We start from the raw sequence: 16238 nt of genomic DNA, 5'->3' as shown, positions 1-16238 counted from the left end.
TGATAGAAAAGAGAAAAGAGAGAGAAGAAGGTGTATTAGATAAGACAGAGTGACACACACTCTTTACAGCTCTGGGAAGAAGACTGGCTGCCATGAACCAGCCTAGAATATAGCTGCATTAAAGTAAAACTGGCATGATTCCCTAGAACGAGGCCCTGTGGATGGGGCCACAGTATATTGCTGTATGATTTATTCACACACAAACATCCCCAGTAAAGGGAATAGAGCAGGGGGTGGAGACAGCAAATTTCAGAGTGCAAGTCTCATATCCTTGCAAAGGGCTTCCTCAGTGCTGTGCTGATAAATGTTTGTATCTGTAACAAACCTGTGGTTGCAATTGGTGATTAAGTACAGTTCCAATGCTACTTGCCATTCTGCTCTATGTTAACAAGAGGAAAGTGTAATACCAGAGATGTATGTTGGTTGAATCTTCACTCATTTGTCAATGACCTGAGTAACTTTGCTGAATAGTTTTCAAATGCTGAAAGAATATTCCCTTATTTTATTTTACTACTCACAATATAACGGCTACGGGTCCCACACACTTATAAATTTAATCTGCATTATTAACATTTCCTACATTTCTTTCTTAAGACTAGACAATCAACAAAATGATAAATCCAGCCCCGATATGTAGCCTTTGCCTATTTCTGTGGTGTAAACACACCCATCACGGCCAATTTCATGATGTGATACCAACATAACTCCACCGAATGCAGAGCTGGGAAGAGATGCGCAGCACGACATCACCATATAGTGTTTCTACCACAGATATATAATAGATGTAAGTAACCTCAGAAGTATAAATAACAGCAAAAGGTAGCAAAATAAGTAAGAAATGATACATTTTGAGTATTATCTTTGTTTTTGATATAATTTATTTAATTGTAAGTTTATATAACTTGATTTTTAATAATGTTTGTGTTTAGCAACTAGGCTCTCAAAGTTCATGAAAATTTGACTGCTGATTCTCATGAAGCAGTAAGAACAGGCGCCAGCAGACCACTGTGGCATCCATCTTGCAAGAGTGCTGCCTTTTCTTAAATCCTCGTCTTGCTGGCCACATCATTTTCCAATTCACTTCTAAGTGCTCTATGGGCTGTGGCTGGCTGTGCCTGGTGGTAAGCTTTCTTGGCTTCCCTGTGGTATAGATGGGAACAAGAAGTTGCTAAAAGTCTGGGTGAAGGACTTTCCAGAAGTGGCATACTGGACAACCCAGGCTGCAAACAGCTGACAGTCATGGAGAGATCTTGGAGGGGGTTATGGTGCCAACGGAAGTGGGACAGGGGAGTCCTAGCAACTCAGAGAACACCCCCAGGTGAGTGAGGCAAAAAAGCTTTATTTGAAGGCCTACCCAAGATCCAGTTGGCTTGCAAAGACAGCAGGACAGGGAGTGACCAAGCAGACAAAAGACCTCCCCTGGGAAAGCCTAGGAGCAGAGGTCACTGTGCCCAGGTCCCTGATTCTTTCTCTGCCAGGTGACAACTCTGAGACAGAGCCTTTAGCAAGAATTATTTAATAAAATTATTTAAATTATTGGCTCAAACAAGATCTTAAAATGGTAAGCCAAAACATTTATTTTTTCCTCATTAACCAGCAAGTGGGGGATCATGAGGAAGACCAGATTTGTAAAGACCAAGTAAAGAAATTAGATTTTCTCTCACCTCTCAGCTATAGTATGATTTGCCAACCTGGTTTATTCAAATACACCTGCAAAGAGAGGTAATGAAGGTTTGACAACTAGAGATGCAAAGAGATGCAACGAGGGTTACTCATCACATTCTGAAATTGCTATATCTTTCCTCGTTGGCTTATTTGTTTTCTGCATACCTCATTAAAATGTAAGCTCTTTGAAACCAGGGACCTTGTCTGTCTTGTTCACAGATGTGTCTTTGGATCTAGAAGAGTGCCCAGCACATAATGTGACTCTTTCCTATTCAAGATTCATCCAGGAAACTAACAACATGGAAAATGAAACCCAATGAAAATTAAGAAAATGCAAACATATAATAGTTATGCTTGCAGAACATCAGTCGCTCGTCCCAAGCAAACGAGCTTGAGCTCAGCCACACATTAGCTTGGGCCTCCTTCCAGTTCCATGAGGCCCATCTCCACTTCCTGGACTGACCAGAGGAATTCCCTCCAGAACTTTCTTTGGCAGTCCCGGAAAAGTTCCCTGTCCTCCCAATTCTCTTTCTGGAAGAAAATGGAGCTGGAGTTTATTCACTCTAATTAGTGTAAGACCATCATTGTAGTAAGGATGGAAACCAGGACATGACTGGGAATAAAATAGAGAGGAAACAACAGATGCTTCCAGCCCTGTGCTTTCCCAATCCCCAGAGGCAAAGGTCAGGATGACAAATTTGATTTGGACGCGGGTTGCTTGCATATGGTGAAACAGACTGTGAACAGGAGGGGAGCCACTGGAGCAGGGTAACCTGTATCAAGGGCTTTCTGGAGGAGCTGATTTATTTCCTTATTCTTATGCAGCAGGGTCTAGTGTCCAAGACCAGAAGGCACATCAGTGGCTAAGGAAGTGTCCAGGGCAAGGAGCCAGAAGCACCTGCCAGCTGGGCCCTAAAGAAGTTTACGTGATTAGATCTTACTCCTCCTGTACCTCACCCTGTGCTATTTAACTTTCTCTGCTCTTAGGTTTATATCCTTCTGTCAGTTCCAAGAGCTTCAGGAGGGCATCTTGTTGACGGAAGAATCCCCACATCTCAGTACCTGGCCTTCTCCTCAATTTCAGAAGCTAGGATGATCCTCTCACCTTGATCTTTGCACAAGTCCTAATATCTGCCAAGAATATTCTCCTCCCACCTCCTTGCAGAGCTGGTTCATGCTTGACATTCAGGACTCTACTCAAATGCCACCTCCTCAGAGTAGCCTTCCCAGATCCCCTCTCTCCACACCACCTTCTGCATATTCTCCTAATCTACTTCCTTTACTCATCACATTCTGAAATTGCCATTTCTTTCCTTGTTGGCTTATTTGTTTTCTGCATACCTCATTAGAATGTAAGCTCTTTGAAACCAGGGACCTTGTCTGTCTTGTTCACAGATGTGTCCTGAGATCTAGAAGAGTGCCCAGCACATAGTACATGCGTAGCAAATATTCGATGGATAAATGAACGAAGTACATGCAGAGTCTGTCAAAAAAGGAGCTAGGAAAGTTGCACAGTCACAAAAGATTTCACATTTAAATTCTTGGTGTTCTCCCAAGTGGGCTGACACATCCCATCACGGAGATATGGTGACAGGATTGAAAGAGGGTTTTCATCAAGCAGGCAGGTTAAACTTGGGCCTGTTCCCGCACCACACCACACCTTCTATAGAGCAGCATGAATTTGTATTTTAAAAATTAAATCCAGCCATTATTACATGAACAGAACATTTATACAGTATTGTTTATTGTGGTCGTTGGGGCACATGTATGTGTTAGGCCATTTATGCCTAGTGTTCCATTATGGGATTGCTAAGCATGTGAAAGTTATTTCTATCTTACTACTCAAGGTCATCACCGAGGTCTGATTGCAAAAATCCAAAAAAAATTGCAACCTCCGGCATAAGTGGGTTAAAAGTATTAAACATTAGTGTTTGAAAAATATACCATAAAGTTTGTAAGCTGGTTTTAGAAGTTCTTTGTTAAAACTCTGGAAGTCTGAATGAATGCAGTCCCTCCCCTCTTACCCTTGGAGAGACCCTTGATGAAAAGGTAAGCACTTGCGAATCTGGGCCACATACGTTTTATCTCTGGTGACACATATGTATCACCCCCAGAGTCTGTCACAGGGTGGGTACATTGTATATATCCAGAGAAGTGATGGAGACCCTCATTATAGCTAGGATCTTCAGCTACTGGCTCAACCTCTCTCCAGGCCCTGGTGGCTTAGGCCCCAACCTAGGATAATCCTTGTCAACTGTTTTGCCTTAAATCTTCATGTCCAATCCATCAGCATATTCTCTTGAAGCTACAATCAAACATAGCTTGACAGCACCTGCTCCTATTCTAAGTCATCACTTGTTGCCTGGACAACTGCAACCACCTCCTGACTGGCCTCCCTGCTTTTGATCTTAAATCCTTATATTCCATTCTCCACATTGCAGCCAAAATGAACTTTTGAAAACATAAGCTAGATAATGTTATTCCTCAACTTAATCTCTCCCATGGCTTCCATCAGGTTTAGATTAAGACCCAAACTCTTTACCAGAGCCTACATAGCCCTTTATAACCGGACTCTGCCCACCTTATTGCAACTGGAACCACTAGGTCTCAAGCTCAGACATTCCAAGAACAGGTTTCTCAAACACCATAAATTCATTCTAGCCACAGGGTCTTTGCAAGTGCTGCTTTTTAACTGTGCCCTTGACCCCTACCCCCTAATCTTTGCATTGATCTATGCTTTCTCATAGTGCAGGGCTCAGTTCAAATGTCATCTTTTCAGAGGCCTTCTCTGACCATCTAAAAGGCTTATTACTATCCAGAAATATTTTCCTTATTTCTTTCCTTGCTTATTGTTTGTTTTTCCCACTAGAATGTCAGCTTCATGAAAGTAGAAATCTTGTTTGTCTTATTCCCTAATCTATACCCCATTACCTAGAATAGTGTCCAGCACATCATAGGTGTTCAAAAAACATTTTCAGTGAATGTTTATTGAAATGAATATTAAGCAATGTGAAAATGATGTTCAGTGAATGAATGAAAGAAGGTGAGATCCTGTCAGACAAAGAGCTTCAGGTAGGAGCTTCCAAGTTTCTATATGTATGTCTCTCCCACAGCACCTAGCAACCTGATTTCTCTTTCCCTTATCTTTTGCACACATATAAACACACAGTTCTGTCTGCCCTACCTCATACTCAGATTTCTATGGGTCTGTTCCCCTGGTTGAGAGATGCTTGAGAGTAGGACCTTGTTTTGGGACCTGTCTACCCCTCTGCAGTTAGCTCAGGGCCTGGCACCGAGAAGTCCCTCAACAAATAACTCTTGAAACGAATAGACTTTCAATTCCTTCTGGAATTCTGAAAGCACTGCTGGACTTCTTATTTCTTATTGGAGAAAATATTCCACCTGCAACCTAAGGCCAAACCCAAGTCAAATCTCAACATGCAGAAATGGTCAAATTCAAAACAATTCAAGCAAAAAAAAAAAAAAAAAAAAACCCATAATATTATTGGATTAGAATCCATAAAAACTAGGCCAGGTGCCATGGCTCACGCCTGTAATCCCAGCACTTTGGGAGGCCGAGGCGGATGGATCACAAGTTCAGGAGATTGAGACCATCCTGGCTAACACGGTGAAACTCCATCTCTACTAAAACTACAAAAAATTAGCCAGGCATGGTGGCAGGAGTCTGTAGTCCCAGCTACTCGGGAGGCTGAGGCAGAAGAATGGCACGAACCCAGGAAGCAGAGCTTGCAGTGAGCCGAGATCGCACCACTGCACTCCAGCGTGGGTGACAGAGTGAGACTCCATCTCAAAAAAAAAAAAAAAAAAAAAATCCATAAAAACTAAATATCTATGAGACCACACTAACATTAAAAAGTAATTGAGTAAGTAAATAAATGGGGTAAATGGAACAGCCCTTTCTTACAGGAGAATTTTAAATAATAAATGTAAAATTACACCTACAATCACCTGATCTTCAACAAACTTGATAAAAACAAGCAATGGGGAAAGGATTCCCAATTTAATAAATGGTGCTGGGAGAACTGGCTAGCTATATGCAGAAAATTGAAACTGGATCCCTTCCTTACACCTTATACAAAAATTAACTCAAGATGGATTAAAGACTTAAATGTAAAACCCAAAACTATAAAAACTCTAGAAGGTCCAGGCAAGGTGGCTCACGCCTGTAATTCCCAGGACTTTGGGAGGCCGAGGTGGGCGGATCACGAGGTCAGGAGATTGAGACCATCCTGGCTAACACGGTGAAACCCCCATTTCTACCAAAAATACAAAAAATTACCTGGGCATGCTGGCAGGTGCGTGTAGTCCCAGCTATTCGGGAGGCTGAGGCAGGAGAACGGCGTGAACCCAGCAGGTGGAGCTTGTAGTGAGCCGAGATCACGCCACTGCACTCCAGCCTGGGTGACAGAGCGAGACTCTGACACACACACACACACACACACACACACCCCTCTAGAAGAAAATCTAGGTAATACCATTCAGGACATAGGCACGGGCAAACATTTCACGATGAAAACTACAAAAGCAATTGCAACAAAAGCAAAAATTGACAAATGGGATCTAATTAAACTAAAGAGCTTCTGCACAGCAAAAGAAACTACTAGCAGAGTGAACAGACAACCTACAGACAACCTACAGAATGGAAGAAAAATTTTGCAATCTATCCATCTGACAAAGGTCTAATATCCAGAGTCTACAAGGAACTTAAACAAATTTACAAGAAAAAAAAAACAAACAACCCCATTGGGCAAAGGACATGAACAGACACTTCTGAAAAGAAGATATTCACGTGGCCAACAAACATGAAAAAAAGCTCAACATCACTGATCATTAGAGAAATGCAAGTCAAAACCACAGTGAGATGCCATCTCACACCAGTCAGAATGGCAATTATTAAAAAGTCAAGAAACAACAGATGCTGGCAAAATTGCAGAGAAAAAGGAATGCTTTTACACTGTTAGTGACAATGTAAATTAGTTCAACCATTGCGGAAGACAGTATGGCAATTCCTCAAAGATCTAGAAGCAGAAATACCATTTGACCCAGCAATCCCATCACTGGGTATATACCCAAAGGAATATAAATCACTTTATTTTAAAGATACATGCACACGTAAGTTCACTGCAGCACTATTCACAATAGCGAAGACATGGAATCAACCTAAATGCCCATCAACAATAGACTGGATAAAGAAAATATGGTACATACACACCATGGACTACTATGCAGCCATGAAAAGGAATGAGATTATGTCCTTTGCAGGGACATGGATGGAACTGGAAGTTGTTACCCTCAGCAAACTAATACAGGATCAGAAACCCAAACACTGTATGTTCTCACTTAGAAGTGGAAGCTGAAGGATGAGAATACATGGTCACACGGAACAACATAATGGAGTCTGATGGGGGCAGGGGTAGGGGAAGACAGAGCATCGGGAAGAATAGCTAATGGATGTTGGGCTTAGTACCTAGGTTATGGATTGATCTGTGCAGCAAACCACCATGGCACATGTTTACCTATGTAACAAACCTGCACATCTGCACATGTACCCCAGACCTTAAAATATTAGGTTGGTGCAAAAGTAATTGCGGTTTCTTGCCATTACTTTTGCAACAACCTAATAAAAGTTGAAGGAAAAACAAATAAATAAATAAATGTAAAATGATCTCCTTATACAATACTTACTAATTACAAAGAGAAAAATAGTAAATTACAGTGAACAAATCTGGCAGATACCACCTTCACCAAGTAGTCAAGATTCAAACCATCATTAATAAGACATGTCACCATCATATATCACATGGTCACAACATCAATTTTTTTTGTTTTTTGAGACAGAGTTTCGCTCTTGATGCCCAAGCCAGAGTGCAATGGCCTGATCTCGGCTCATTGCAACCTCTGCCTCCTAGGTTCAAGCAATTCTCCTGCCTCAGCCTCCCAAGTGGCTAGGATTACAGGCACGCACCACCACGCCTAGCTAATTTTTTGTATTTTTAGTAGAAACGGGATTTCACCATGTTAGCCAGGCTGGTCTCAAACTCCTGACCTCAGATGATCTGCCCACCTTGGCCTCCCAAAGTGCTGGGATTACAGGCTTGAGCCACTGCGCCCGGCCCACAACATGTCTTTCATGGTATTTGGTCCCAAAATGCATACCATTGATCTAATCATGAGAAACAGTAGATAAACTCGAATTGAATGAACTTCTACAAAATAACTGACTGATATCCTTTAAAAGTATCAAGGTTTTCCTACTGCTCAACGAAATAAAAGAGGACACAAATGGAAGAACATTCCATGCTCATGGATAGGAAGAATCAACATCGTGAAAATGGCCATACTGCCCAAGGTGATTTATAGATTCAGTGCCATCCCCATCAAGCTACCAACGGCTTTCTTCATAGAATTGGAAAAATCTACTTTAAAGTTCATATGGAACCAAAAAAGAGCCTGCATTGCCAAGACAATCCTAAGCCAAAAGAACAAAGCTGGAGGCATCACACTACCTGACTTCAAACTATACTACAAGGCTATGGTAACCGAAACAGCATGGTATGGGTACCAAAACAGACATATAGACCAATGGGACAGAAGAGAGCCCTCAGAAATAATACCACACATCTACAAGCATCTGATCTCTGACAAACCTGACAGAAACAAGAAATGGGGAAAGGACTCCCTATTTAATAAGTGGTGCTGGGAAAATTGGCTAGCCATATGTAGAAAACTAAAACTGGATCCCTCCCTTACACCTTATACAAAAATTAATTCAAGATGGATTAAAGACTTAAATGTTAGACCTAAAACCATGAAAACCCTAGGCATACCAGTCATAGAAGAAAACCTAGGCAATACCAGTCAGTACATAGGCATGGGCAAGGGCTTCAAGACTAAAACACCAAAAGGAATGGCAACAAAAGCCAAAATTGACAAATGGGATCTAATTAAACTAAAGAGCACAGCAAAAGAAACTACCACCAGAGTGAAAAGGCAACCTACAGAATGGGAGAAAATTTTTGCAATCTACCCATCTAACAAAGAGCTAATATCCAGAATCTACAAAGAACTTAAACAAATTTACAAGAAAAAATCAACCAACCCCATCAAACAGTGGGCAAAAGACATGAAAAGACACTTTTCAAAAGAAGACATTTATACAGCCAACAGACACATGAAAAACTGCTCATTATCACTGGCCATCAGAGAAATGCAAATCAAAACCACAATGAGATACCATCTCACACCAGTGAGAATGGCAATCATTAAAAAGTCAGGAAACAACAGGTGCTGGAGAGGCTGTGGAGAAATAGGAACACTTTTACACTGTTGGTGGGACTACAAACTAGTTCAACCATTGTGGAAGATAGTGTGGTGATTCTTCAAGCGACTAGAACTAGAAATACCATTTGACCCAGCCATCCCATTACTGGGTATATACCCAAAGGATTATAAATCACGCTGCTATAAAGACACTTGCACACGTATGTTTACTGTGGCACTATTCACAATAGCAAAGACTTGGAACCAACCCAAGTATCCATAAATGACAGACTGGATTAAGAAAATGTGGCACATGTACACCATGGAATACTATGCAGCCATAAAAAAGGATGAGCTCATGTCCTTTGTAGGGACACGGATGAAGCTGGAAACCATCATTCTGAGCAAACTATCACAAGGACAAAAAAACCAAACATCACATGTTCTCACTCATAGGTGGGAAATGAACAATGAGAACACTTGGACACAGGGTGGGGGGAAGGGGGAGGGATAGCATTAGGTGATATACCTAAAGTAAATGACCAGTTAATGGGTGCTGCACATGTATACATATGTAACAAACCTGCACGTTGTGCATATGTACCCTAGAACTTAAAGTATAATAAAAATAAAATAAAATAAAAAACAGAAAAAAATACAATAAAAGTATCAAGGTCTTAAAGAAAAAAAAATTGAGGAATTGCCACAGATTAGAGAACACCCAGGAGATTTTACAACAAAATAAAGAGTGGGATCCTGAATATTGGATCCTGGACCAGATCCAATGAAGTACATTAGTGGGAAAAGTGGCAAAATTTGGTTAAGGTCTACCGGTTAAACGATAGTAATGTTAATTTTCTGGTTTTGATAATTGAACTATGATTATGTAAGATGATAACAGACGAAACTGGGTGAAAGGTATATAAGAACTCTTTGCTGTAGTTTTGTACATCTAAAATCAATTCGGGCCGGGCACGTTGGCTCACGCCTGTAATCCCAGCACTTTGGGAGGCCGAGGTGGACGGATCACTCGAGGTCAGCAATTAGAGACCAGCCTGGCCAACATGGTGAAATCCCCTCCCTACTAAAAATACAACAATTAGCTGGGTGTGTTGGCGGGCATCTGTAATCCCAGCTACTTAGGAGGCTGAGGCAGGAGAAACGCTTGAACCCGGGAGGCGAAGGCTGCAAGGCGCGGATATCGCGCCATTGCACTCAAGCCTCGGCGACAGAGCGAGAATCTGTCTCAAAATAAATAAATAAATAAATAAATAAATAGCTCAAATCAAAAGTTAAAAACTCTTCAAGTATATATAAAAAAATTGAAAAAAGTTAAACACACTTCAAGTATACACAATTCAAATAAGATCATCCTTCCAAATATACTCTGTGAGGCGAAGGTCGCCGCACGCTTGAGTGCACCTCTTTCGTAGAGGTACCACGCGCAAGTCTTATCGGGAGGCTCTGCGAGAGAGCAGCGCGAAGCGATGGCTTCTGGGCCCGGGGGCGGACCGTATCGCGTAGCCGGAAGCGGGGGCGAGGAGGCGGGTCTGAGGTTTGGTTGCTGCGGCGCAGGCAGCGGGCAGCTGTCTGTCTTGCTCATTTTGACAGCCCCCAGTGCGAACGGCTGCCACCATGTCATCAGTGAGCCCCATCCAGATCCCCAGCCGCCTCCCGTTGCTGCTCACCCACGAGGGCGTCTTGCTGCCCGGCTCCACCATGCGCACCAGCGTGGACTCGGCCCGCAACCTGCAGCTGGTGCGGAACCGCCTGCTAAAGGGCACGTCGCTGCAGAGCACCATCCTGGGCGTCATCCCCAACACACCTGACCCCGCCAGCGACGCGCAGGACCTGCCGCCGCTGCACAGGTAGGCCTGGCTGCCCCCGCGGAGGCGGCGGGCGGCGCGGCCTCCTCCGGGGACCTGGGCCCAGGCCACGGCGTGTCTTGAGCGCGAGGCTCGGTTCGGGGCGGCCTTCGCGGCTCGGTTCCGCCTCTCCGGTGCTATCAAATGCAAAATGGGGATGACAGATACCTGCCCCATGACCATGAATGAGATCGTTCATGAAGTAGTGCCTGATACCTGGTGAAACTACACGGTTCCCTGCCGCTCTGAATGATTTAATTTGAATCCTCTTTGCGCCCCGCAATTCCTCGCCCTCGGTCTTCAGCCTCCTAGGCCAGTGCTTTTAACTCTTCAGGCCCTTTCTTTCTCCCCGGTGATCTCTGCCTTCACTTTCCTTCGCTTTCCGCCTTTCTCCCCACTGCGGTTTCCTCCTATCCGCCTCACCTTTTCTGTCACCCATTATTTTTGTCCGCTGAGACATTCCCTGCTCCGTAAGTTTTAACTTTTTCTTTTTCCTAAACTGCACTATTTGTGGGTGCCTTCTATACTGGTTGTCACCCTTTTCCTTCTCCCCCTAATACTTCTGTTTCCTATTGTAAAGGGTCTTTCGTGCTCACGTTTTCGCTGGTTCCCCCTTTCTGGAACTTTCCTAGCTTCTCACCTCTGCTCCTTCACTCATATCATTTCTTAGGTCCCAGGCTTACTACTGTATTGCCCAGTACCGTCGCCTTATTGGTGTGACTTTGAGTGAGAGCCTTAACCTCTGTTTCTTTTAGTCTATAGTTTGGAAACTGACAGCATCCATGTCTTAGGCATGTTATGAAGAATAAATTGAATAATGTGTATATTCCGCTTTGCACCATGCTTGATGGATGACTGTGCTGTTCAGTACTGTGTAGTGCATGTGGCTTGTCAAATTGAGTTGCTGGATTTGCCAGTTGTCCTGGTTTGCTGGGATTGTTTTAGTATTGAAAGTACTATGTTTCAGCCCCTCCGTCCCAGGGAAACCAGGAGGTTGGTCACCCTAAATGTGCTGTAAGTGTACAGTACACACCAGATTTTGAAAAATCTTTTTAATACATTTTATATAGATTAAATGTTGGAATGGTAATGTTTTGAGTACTTGGGGTTAATAAAATGTTAAGATTTCTGCTGTTTTTCCTTTATAATGTGGCCACTAACATTTTCTATGTGGCTCACATTATATTTTTATTGGATAATGCTGGTATGTAGTATACTCTCAACAAGTATCTTCAAACTCACCTCCCAAGCACCCGCCTCCTATTCCTAACTCTACTGGAGGTGTTGTGTTGTTTTAGAGCTTCTCCTTTCCTGGCAGTTATCACTGATTTTTAAATTAGGGGTTCCTGACTCTGAATGGATTTCCAGAGGGTTAGACATGCCTTATTTTTCCTCAAAATCTTGTGACTATGTACATTTTTTTTTTAGGCAAATCCTTTGCTTTCTTCAGTTCTCAAAGGAGACGGGTACCTCCCCCTGCACCCCCATTAAAAGAAAGCAAAACAAAACAACAAAGACCGGCAAACCTTCCACAACACCCCAGTATTCATTTATATTGTAAAAGCCTTGATTTTCTCAAGCATGGAAAATATTTTGGCTCCCATCTGACCTGCTTTGGTTATTGCCTGAGTGGAACTGGTCACATTCCAAGTTTCAGTACTCTTTGATAAATTGTATTGGATTCCAGTTTCCCAACATGTGACCCTGCTCCTTCTGCTTACTTTTCCCAAATTTTTTTGCCTTCTGTGCCCAGGCACTTAGTTCCCAGTCTAGGCAAGCGTGGTCATGATTAGACTTTGCATTTTCTTTCGACTGTACATATTTATTGATTAACTACGGGCACACTGTGAACTTGAAAAGTCGATTTAGTCACATTTTAAGTTTCACTATTTGTTGGTATTATTCTGGCAAGATTTTGGAGGGTTTTTATTATTTATTCATTTATTTATTTTTTGAGACAGAGTCTCATTCTGTCTCCTCGGCCAAAGTGCAATGGCGTGATCATAGCCCACTGCAACCTTGAACTCCTGGGCTCAAGTGATCCTCCTGCCTCAGCTTCTGGAGTGGCTGGGACTGCAGGTGTGCACCACTACACCCAGCTAAATTTTAAATTTTTTGTAGTGATGGGGTCTCACTATGTTGCCTAGGCTGGTCTTGAACTCCTGGACTCAAGCTATCCCCTGCTTTGGCCTCTGGAGTAGCTGGGTACTATAGGCAAGCGCCACCATACCCTTCAGGTTTTTAATTTATTTTATGAAAATCCCTCCAAAACAACAATCCTCAATTCTCCTGCTTGAAAGTAATCACTAATAATCAGATACTGTGTGATCTGATCCTTGATATTCATATTATTGCCTTTAACTGAGTAGCAATGTTAAAATTTAATCATTTAAATTAGAAAACATACATTGAAAAGTCTTCATAGAATTCCACCATTGTAAGAACTCATCAGACCATCTAGTTATCCTAGAAGTATTGTTTGCTACTTAAAAAGCCTATGTGGAAAGGTTGTACCATATTCCTTGGTAATAATTTCCAATGTCTTTTTTTCTCTAATATGGCCTTTAAAACACTGTACAAGCTTTAATAATACCAATACTGAGTTATCCATAGCATTAGTCTGTTTCCATGCACAAATCTGTCCTTCCCCAGTTACCTGCTTTTCTGTATGGTAGCCCAGAGGCGAGAAGAGGGGCTCTGTTCCTATCTCTTGTTTCCTTTACACCATCCAGGTGACACTGGCCACAACCTTCAAGGAGCAGTAGAAGTGATTTGCTCCCAGCGTTCTTTGCCACACAGAGTGTCAGGGTTAGATAATTTAAAATTTAATCATTTAAATTAGAAAACATACATTGAAAAGTCTTCTTAGAATTCCAGCATTATAAGCACTTTGGGAGGCCGAGACGGGCGGATCACGAGGTCAGGAGATTGAGACCATCCTGGCAAACACGGTGAAACCCCATCTCTACTAAAAATGCAAAAAACTAGCCGGGCGAGGTGTCGGGCGCCTGTAGTCCCAGCTACTCCGGAGGCTGAGGCAGGAGAATGGCGTAAACCCGGGAGGCGGAGCTTGCAGTGAGCTGAGATCCGGCCACTGCACTCCAGCCCGGGCGACAGAGCAAGACTCCGTCTCAAAAAAAAAAAAAAAAAAAAAAAAAAAAAAAAAAGAACTCATCAGACCATCTAGTTATCCTAAAAGTATTGTTTGCTACTTAAAAAGCCTATGTGGAAAGATTGTACCATATTCCTTGGTAATAGTTTCCAATGTCTTTTTTTTTCTCTAATATGGCCTTTAAACCACTCTACTTAAAAAAAAAAAGAAAGAAAACAAAAGGCTTTAATAATACCAATACTGAGTTATCCATAGCATTAGTCTGTTTCCATGCACAAATCTGTCCTTCCCCAGTTACCTGCTTTTCCGTATGGTAGCCCAGAGGCGAGATGAGGGGCTCTGTTCCTATTTCTTGTTTCCTTTACACCATCCAGGTGACACTGGATGCAGCCTTCAAGGAGCAGCAGAAGTAATTTGCTCCCAGTGTTCTTTGCCACACGGAGTGGCAGGGTTAGATGTTGACTCACCTCTGCCGCTTCCTTGGTGGTTTTGAGTAGCACAGTCCCTTTCTGCACATTAGTGTGCACGCATGTTACCTGTAGGAGCCTTTTTAAAGGAGGAGCTTTGGACTTGTCCTGCAGTATAGAACTTGGCTGGCATGCTGGCTTAGGGCACCCTGCGTTTTTCTGCTTAGTTGAACTGCATTTTTAGTGCCTCCTCAGTGACCCATTGTTTTCTTAGTGAAAAGGATCATAATTTAGCACTGCCTATACAATATCCTTTCAAGCATTTCAAGGTGGTCATCCAGCCTTCTTCCCAATTTACACTCTTCAGGGTACATGGCTTCATTTCCTCATAGTGCCGACTTCTCAGTTCCCCTCTTTGTTGGCTTGCTTCTTATCAGTAAGAACCCAGCTAAGTTTCATTGGCATTTATCTAACAAGCTATTAATGCCTTATTTATAACAGGTGCACAATTTCATAAGTTGGATCAGTTCTTCATCCATACATTATTCCTATTTGTATTCTTAGAATTCTTAAACATTCAAGAAATATTACCTGGTAATGGTAAAATTTTAAAATTTAATCTATTATATTAGATTTTCCTAAATCTTCATTGACTCTTCTTAAGGAAGATATATGATACACTAGTGGTATTTCTTGAATTTAGAAATGAAGTTTTAAGAAAGAGTGAGAGGCTGGCTACAGTGGCTCATGCCTGTAATCTCAGCACTTTGGAAGGTCGAGGCAGGAAGATCACTTGAGGCCGAGAGTTCAAGACAGCCCGGCAACATAGGAAGACCCTGTCTCTACCAAAAAAAAAAAAAAAAATTAGCCAGGCATGGTGACACATGCCTGTAATCCTAGCTATTTGGGGATGCTGAGGTGGGAGGATTGCCTGAGATGGGGAGGTCTAGGCTGCAGTGAGCCGTGGTTGTGCCACTACACTCCAGCCTGGGCGACAGAATGAGACCCTGTTTCAAAAAACAAAAAATGAAGTACAGATGTGGTCTCCCTGTGTTGACCAGACTGGTGTCAAACTTGTGGGCTCAAGTGATCTTCCTGCCTCAGTCTCCCAAAGTGTTAGGATTACAGGCATGAGCCACCATGCCTGGTCTATGTTTATAATTCTTGTAGGTACAAGTGGAACCTATTGTCCATTGTGATGGGAAAAAAGTAAAATTTGTCTTAAAATATAATTAAGGAACTCCTAATTTATTAAATTTATCTTTTAAATTTTAAATTTAAGTTGATTTATTAAATTTATTTCTATTAAATTTTCTTGTAACCATGTATAACTAAGTTGTTCTACTTTTATTTTTTTGAGACAGGGTCTCACTCTGTTACCCATGCTGGTGCCGTGGTGCCATCTCGGCTCACTGCAGCCTCTGCCTGCCAGGTTCAAGTGATCCTCCCACCTCAGCCTCCTGAGTGTCTGGGACTACAGGCATGTGCCACCATGTCCAGCTAATTTTTTTTTGGTAGAAATGGGGTTTTGCCATGTTGCTCAAGCTGGTTTTGAACTCCTGAGCCCAAGCGATTCACTTGCCTTGGCCTCCCAAAGTGCTGGGATTATAGGTGTGAGCCACCATGCCATGTTCTACCTTTTTGAATCTCATTTACTCACTTGTAATAAGGAAATAATACTACCTTCTTCATGGGGTGAAAGGAGGTATAAAATGAAGTATACATAGGAAAGCCTTTTGAAACTGCAAAGCATTCTAAACCTATATCCAAATGGATAGTTTTAAATGTAGATTTTCACAAAAGGGGATTAAAGAGAGTAGTGGGGAGGCCCCATATTATTCCAACATGGGCTGAACTGAACTAGCATCATTGCCGGAAGGTCTTGGAAGATTAAAGATTCCAAGAAAA

The 16238-nt window shown here is 42.3% G+C and overlaps 2 protein-coding genes across 2 annotated transcripts in view; one reads left to right on the top strand and one right to left on the bottom strand.

The window, feature by feature from the left end:
* ABCC11 (ATP binding cassette subfamily C member 11) overlaps positions 1 to 14337 on the bottom strand; it is an 81640-nt gene extending 67303 nt beyond the window's left edge. The window contains exon 1 of the mRNA XM_030924413.1: positions 14222 to 14337. The gene's annotated coding sequence lies outside the window, so the exon portion shown is untranslated. The remainder of the gene's footprint in view (positions 1 to 14221) is intronic.
* Positions 10361 to 16238, top strand: part of LONP2 (lon peptidase 2, peroxisomal) — a 108963-nt gene continuing 103085 nt past the window's right edge. Inside the window, exon 1 of the mRNA XM_010354870.1 lies at positions 10361 to 10814. Coding sequence (XP_010353172.1) covers positions 10582 to 10814 — 233 coding nt within the window. The 5' untranslated portion in view covers positions 10361 to 10581. The remainder of the gene's footprint in view (positions 10815 to 16238) is intronic.

Source organism: Rhinopithecus roxellana, chromosome 20, assembly GCF_007565055.1.
Source record: "Rhinopithecus roxellana isolate Shanxi Qingling chromosome 20, ASM756505v1, whole genome shotgun sequence".
NCBI classification, from domain to species: domain Eukaryota; kingdom Metazoa; phylum Chordata; class Mammalia; order Primates; family Cercopithecidae; genus Rhinopithecus; species Rhinopithecus roxellana.
This window is presented reverse-complemented; position numbering and strand designations above follow the sequence as displayed.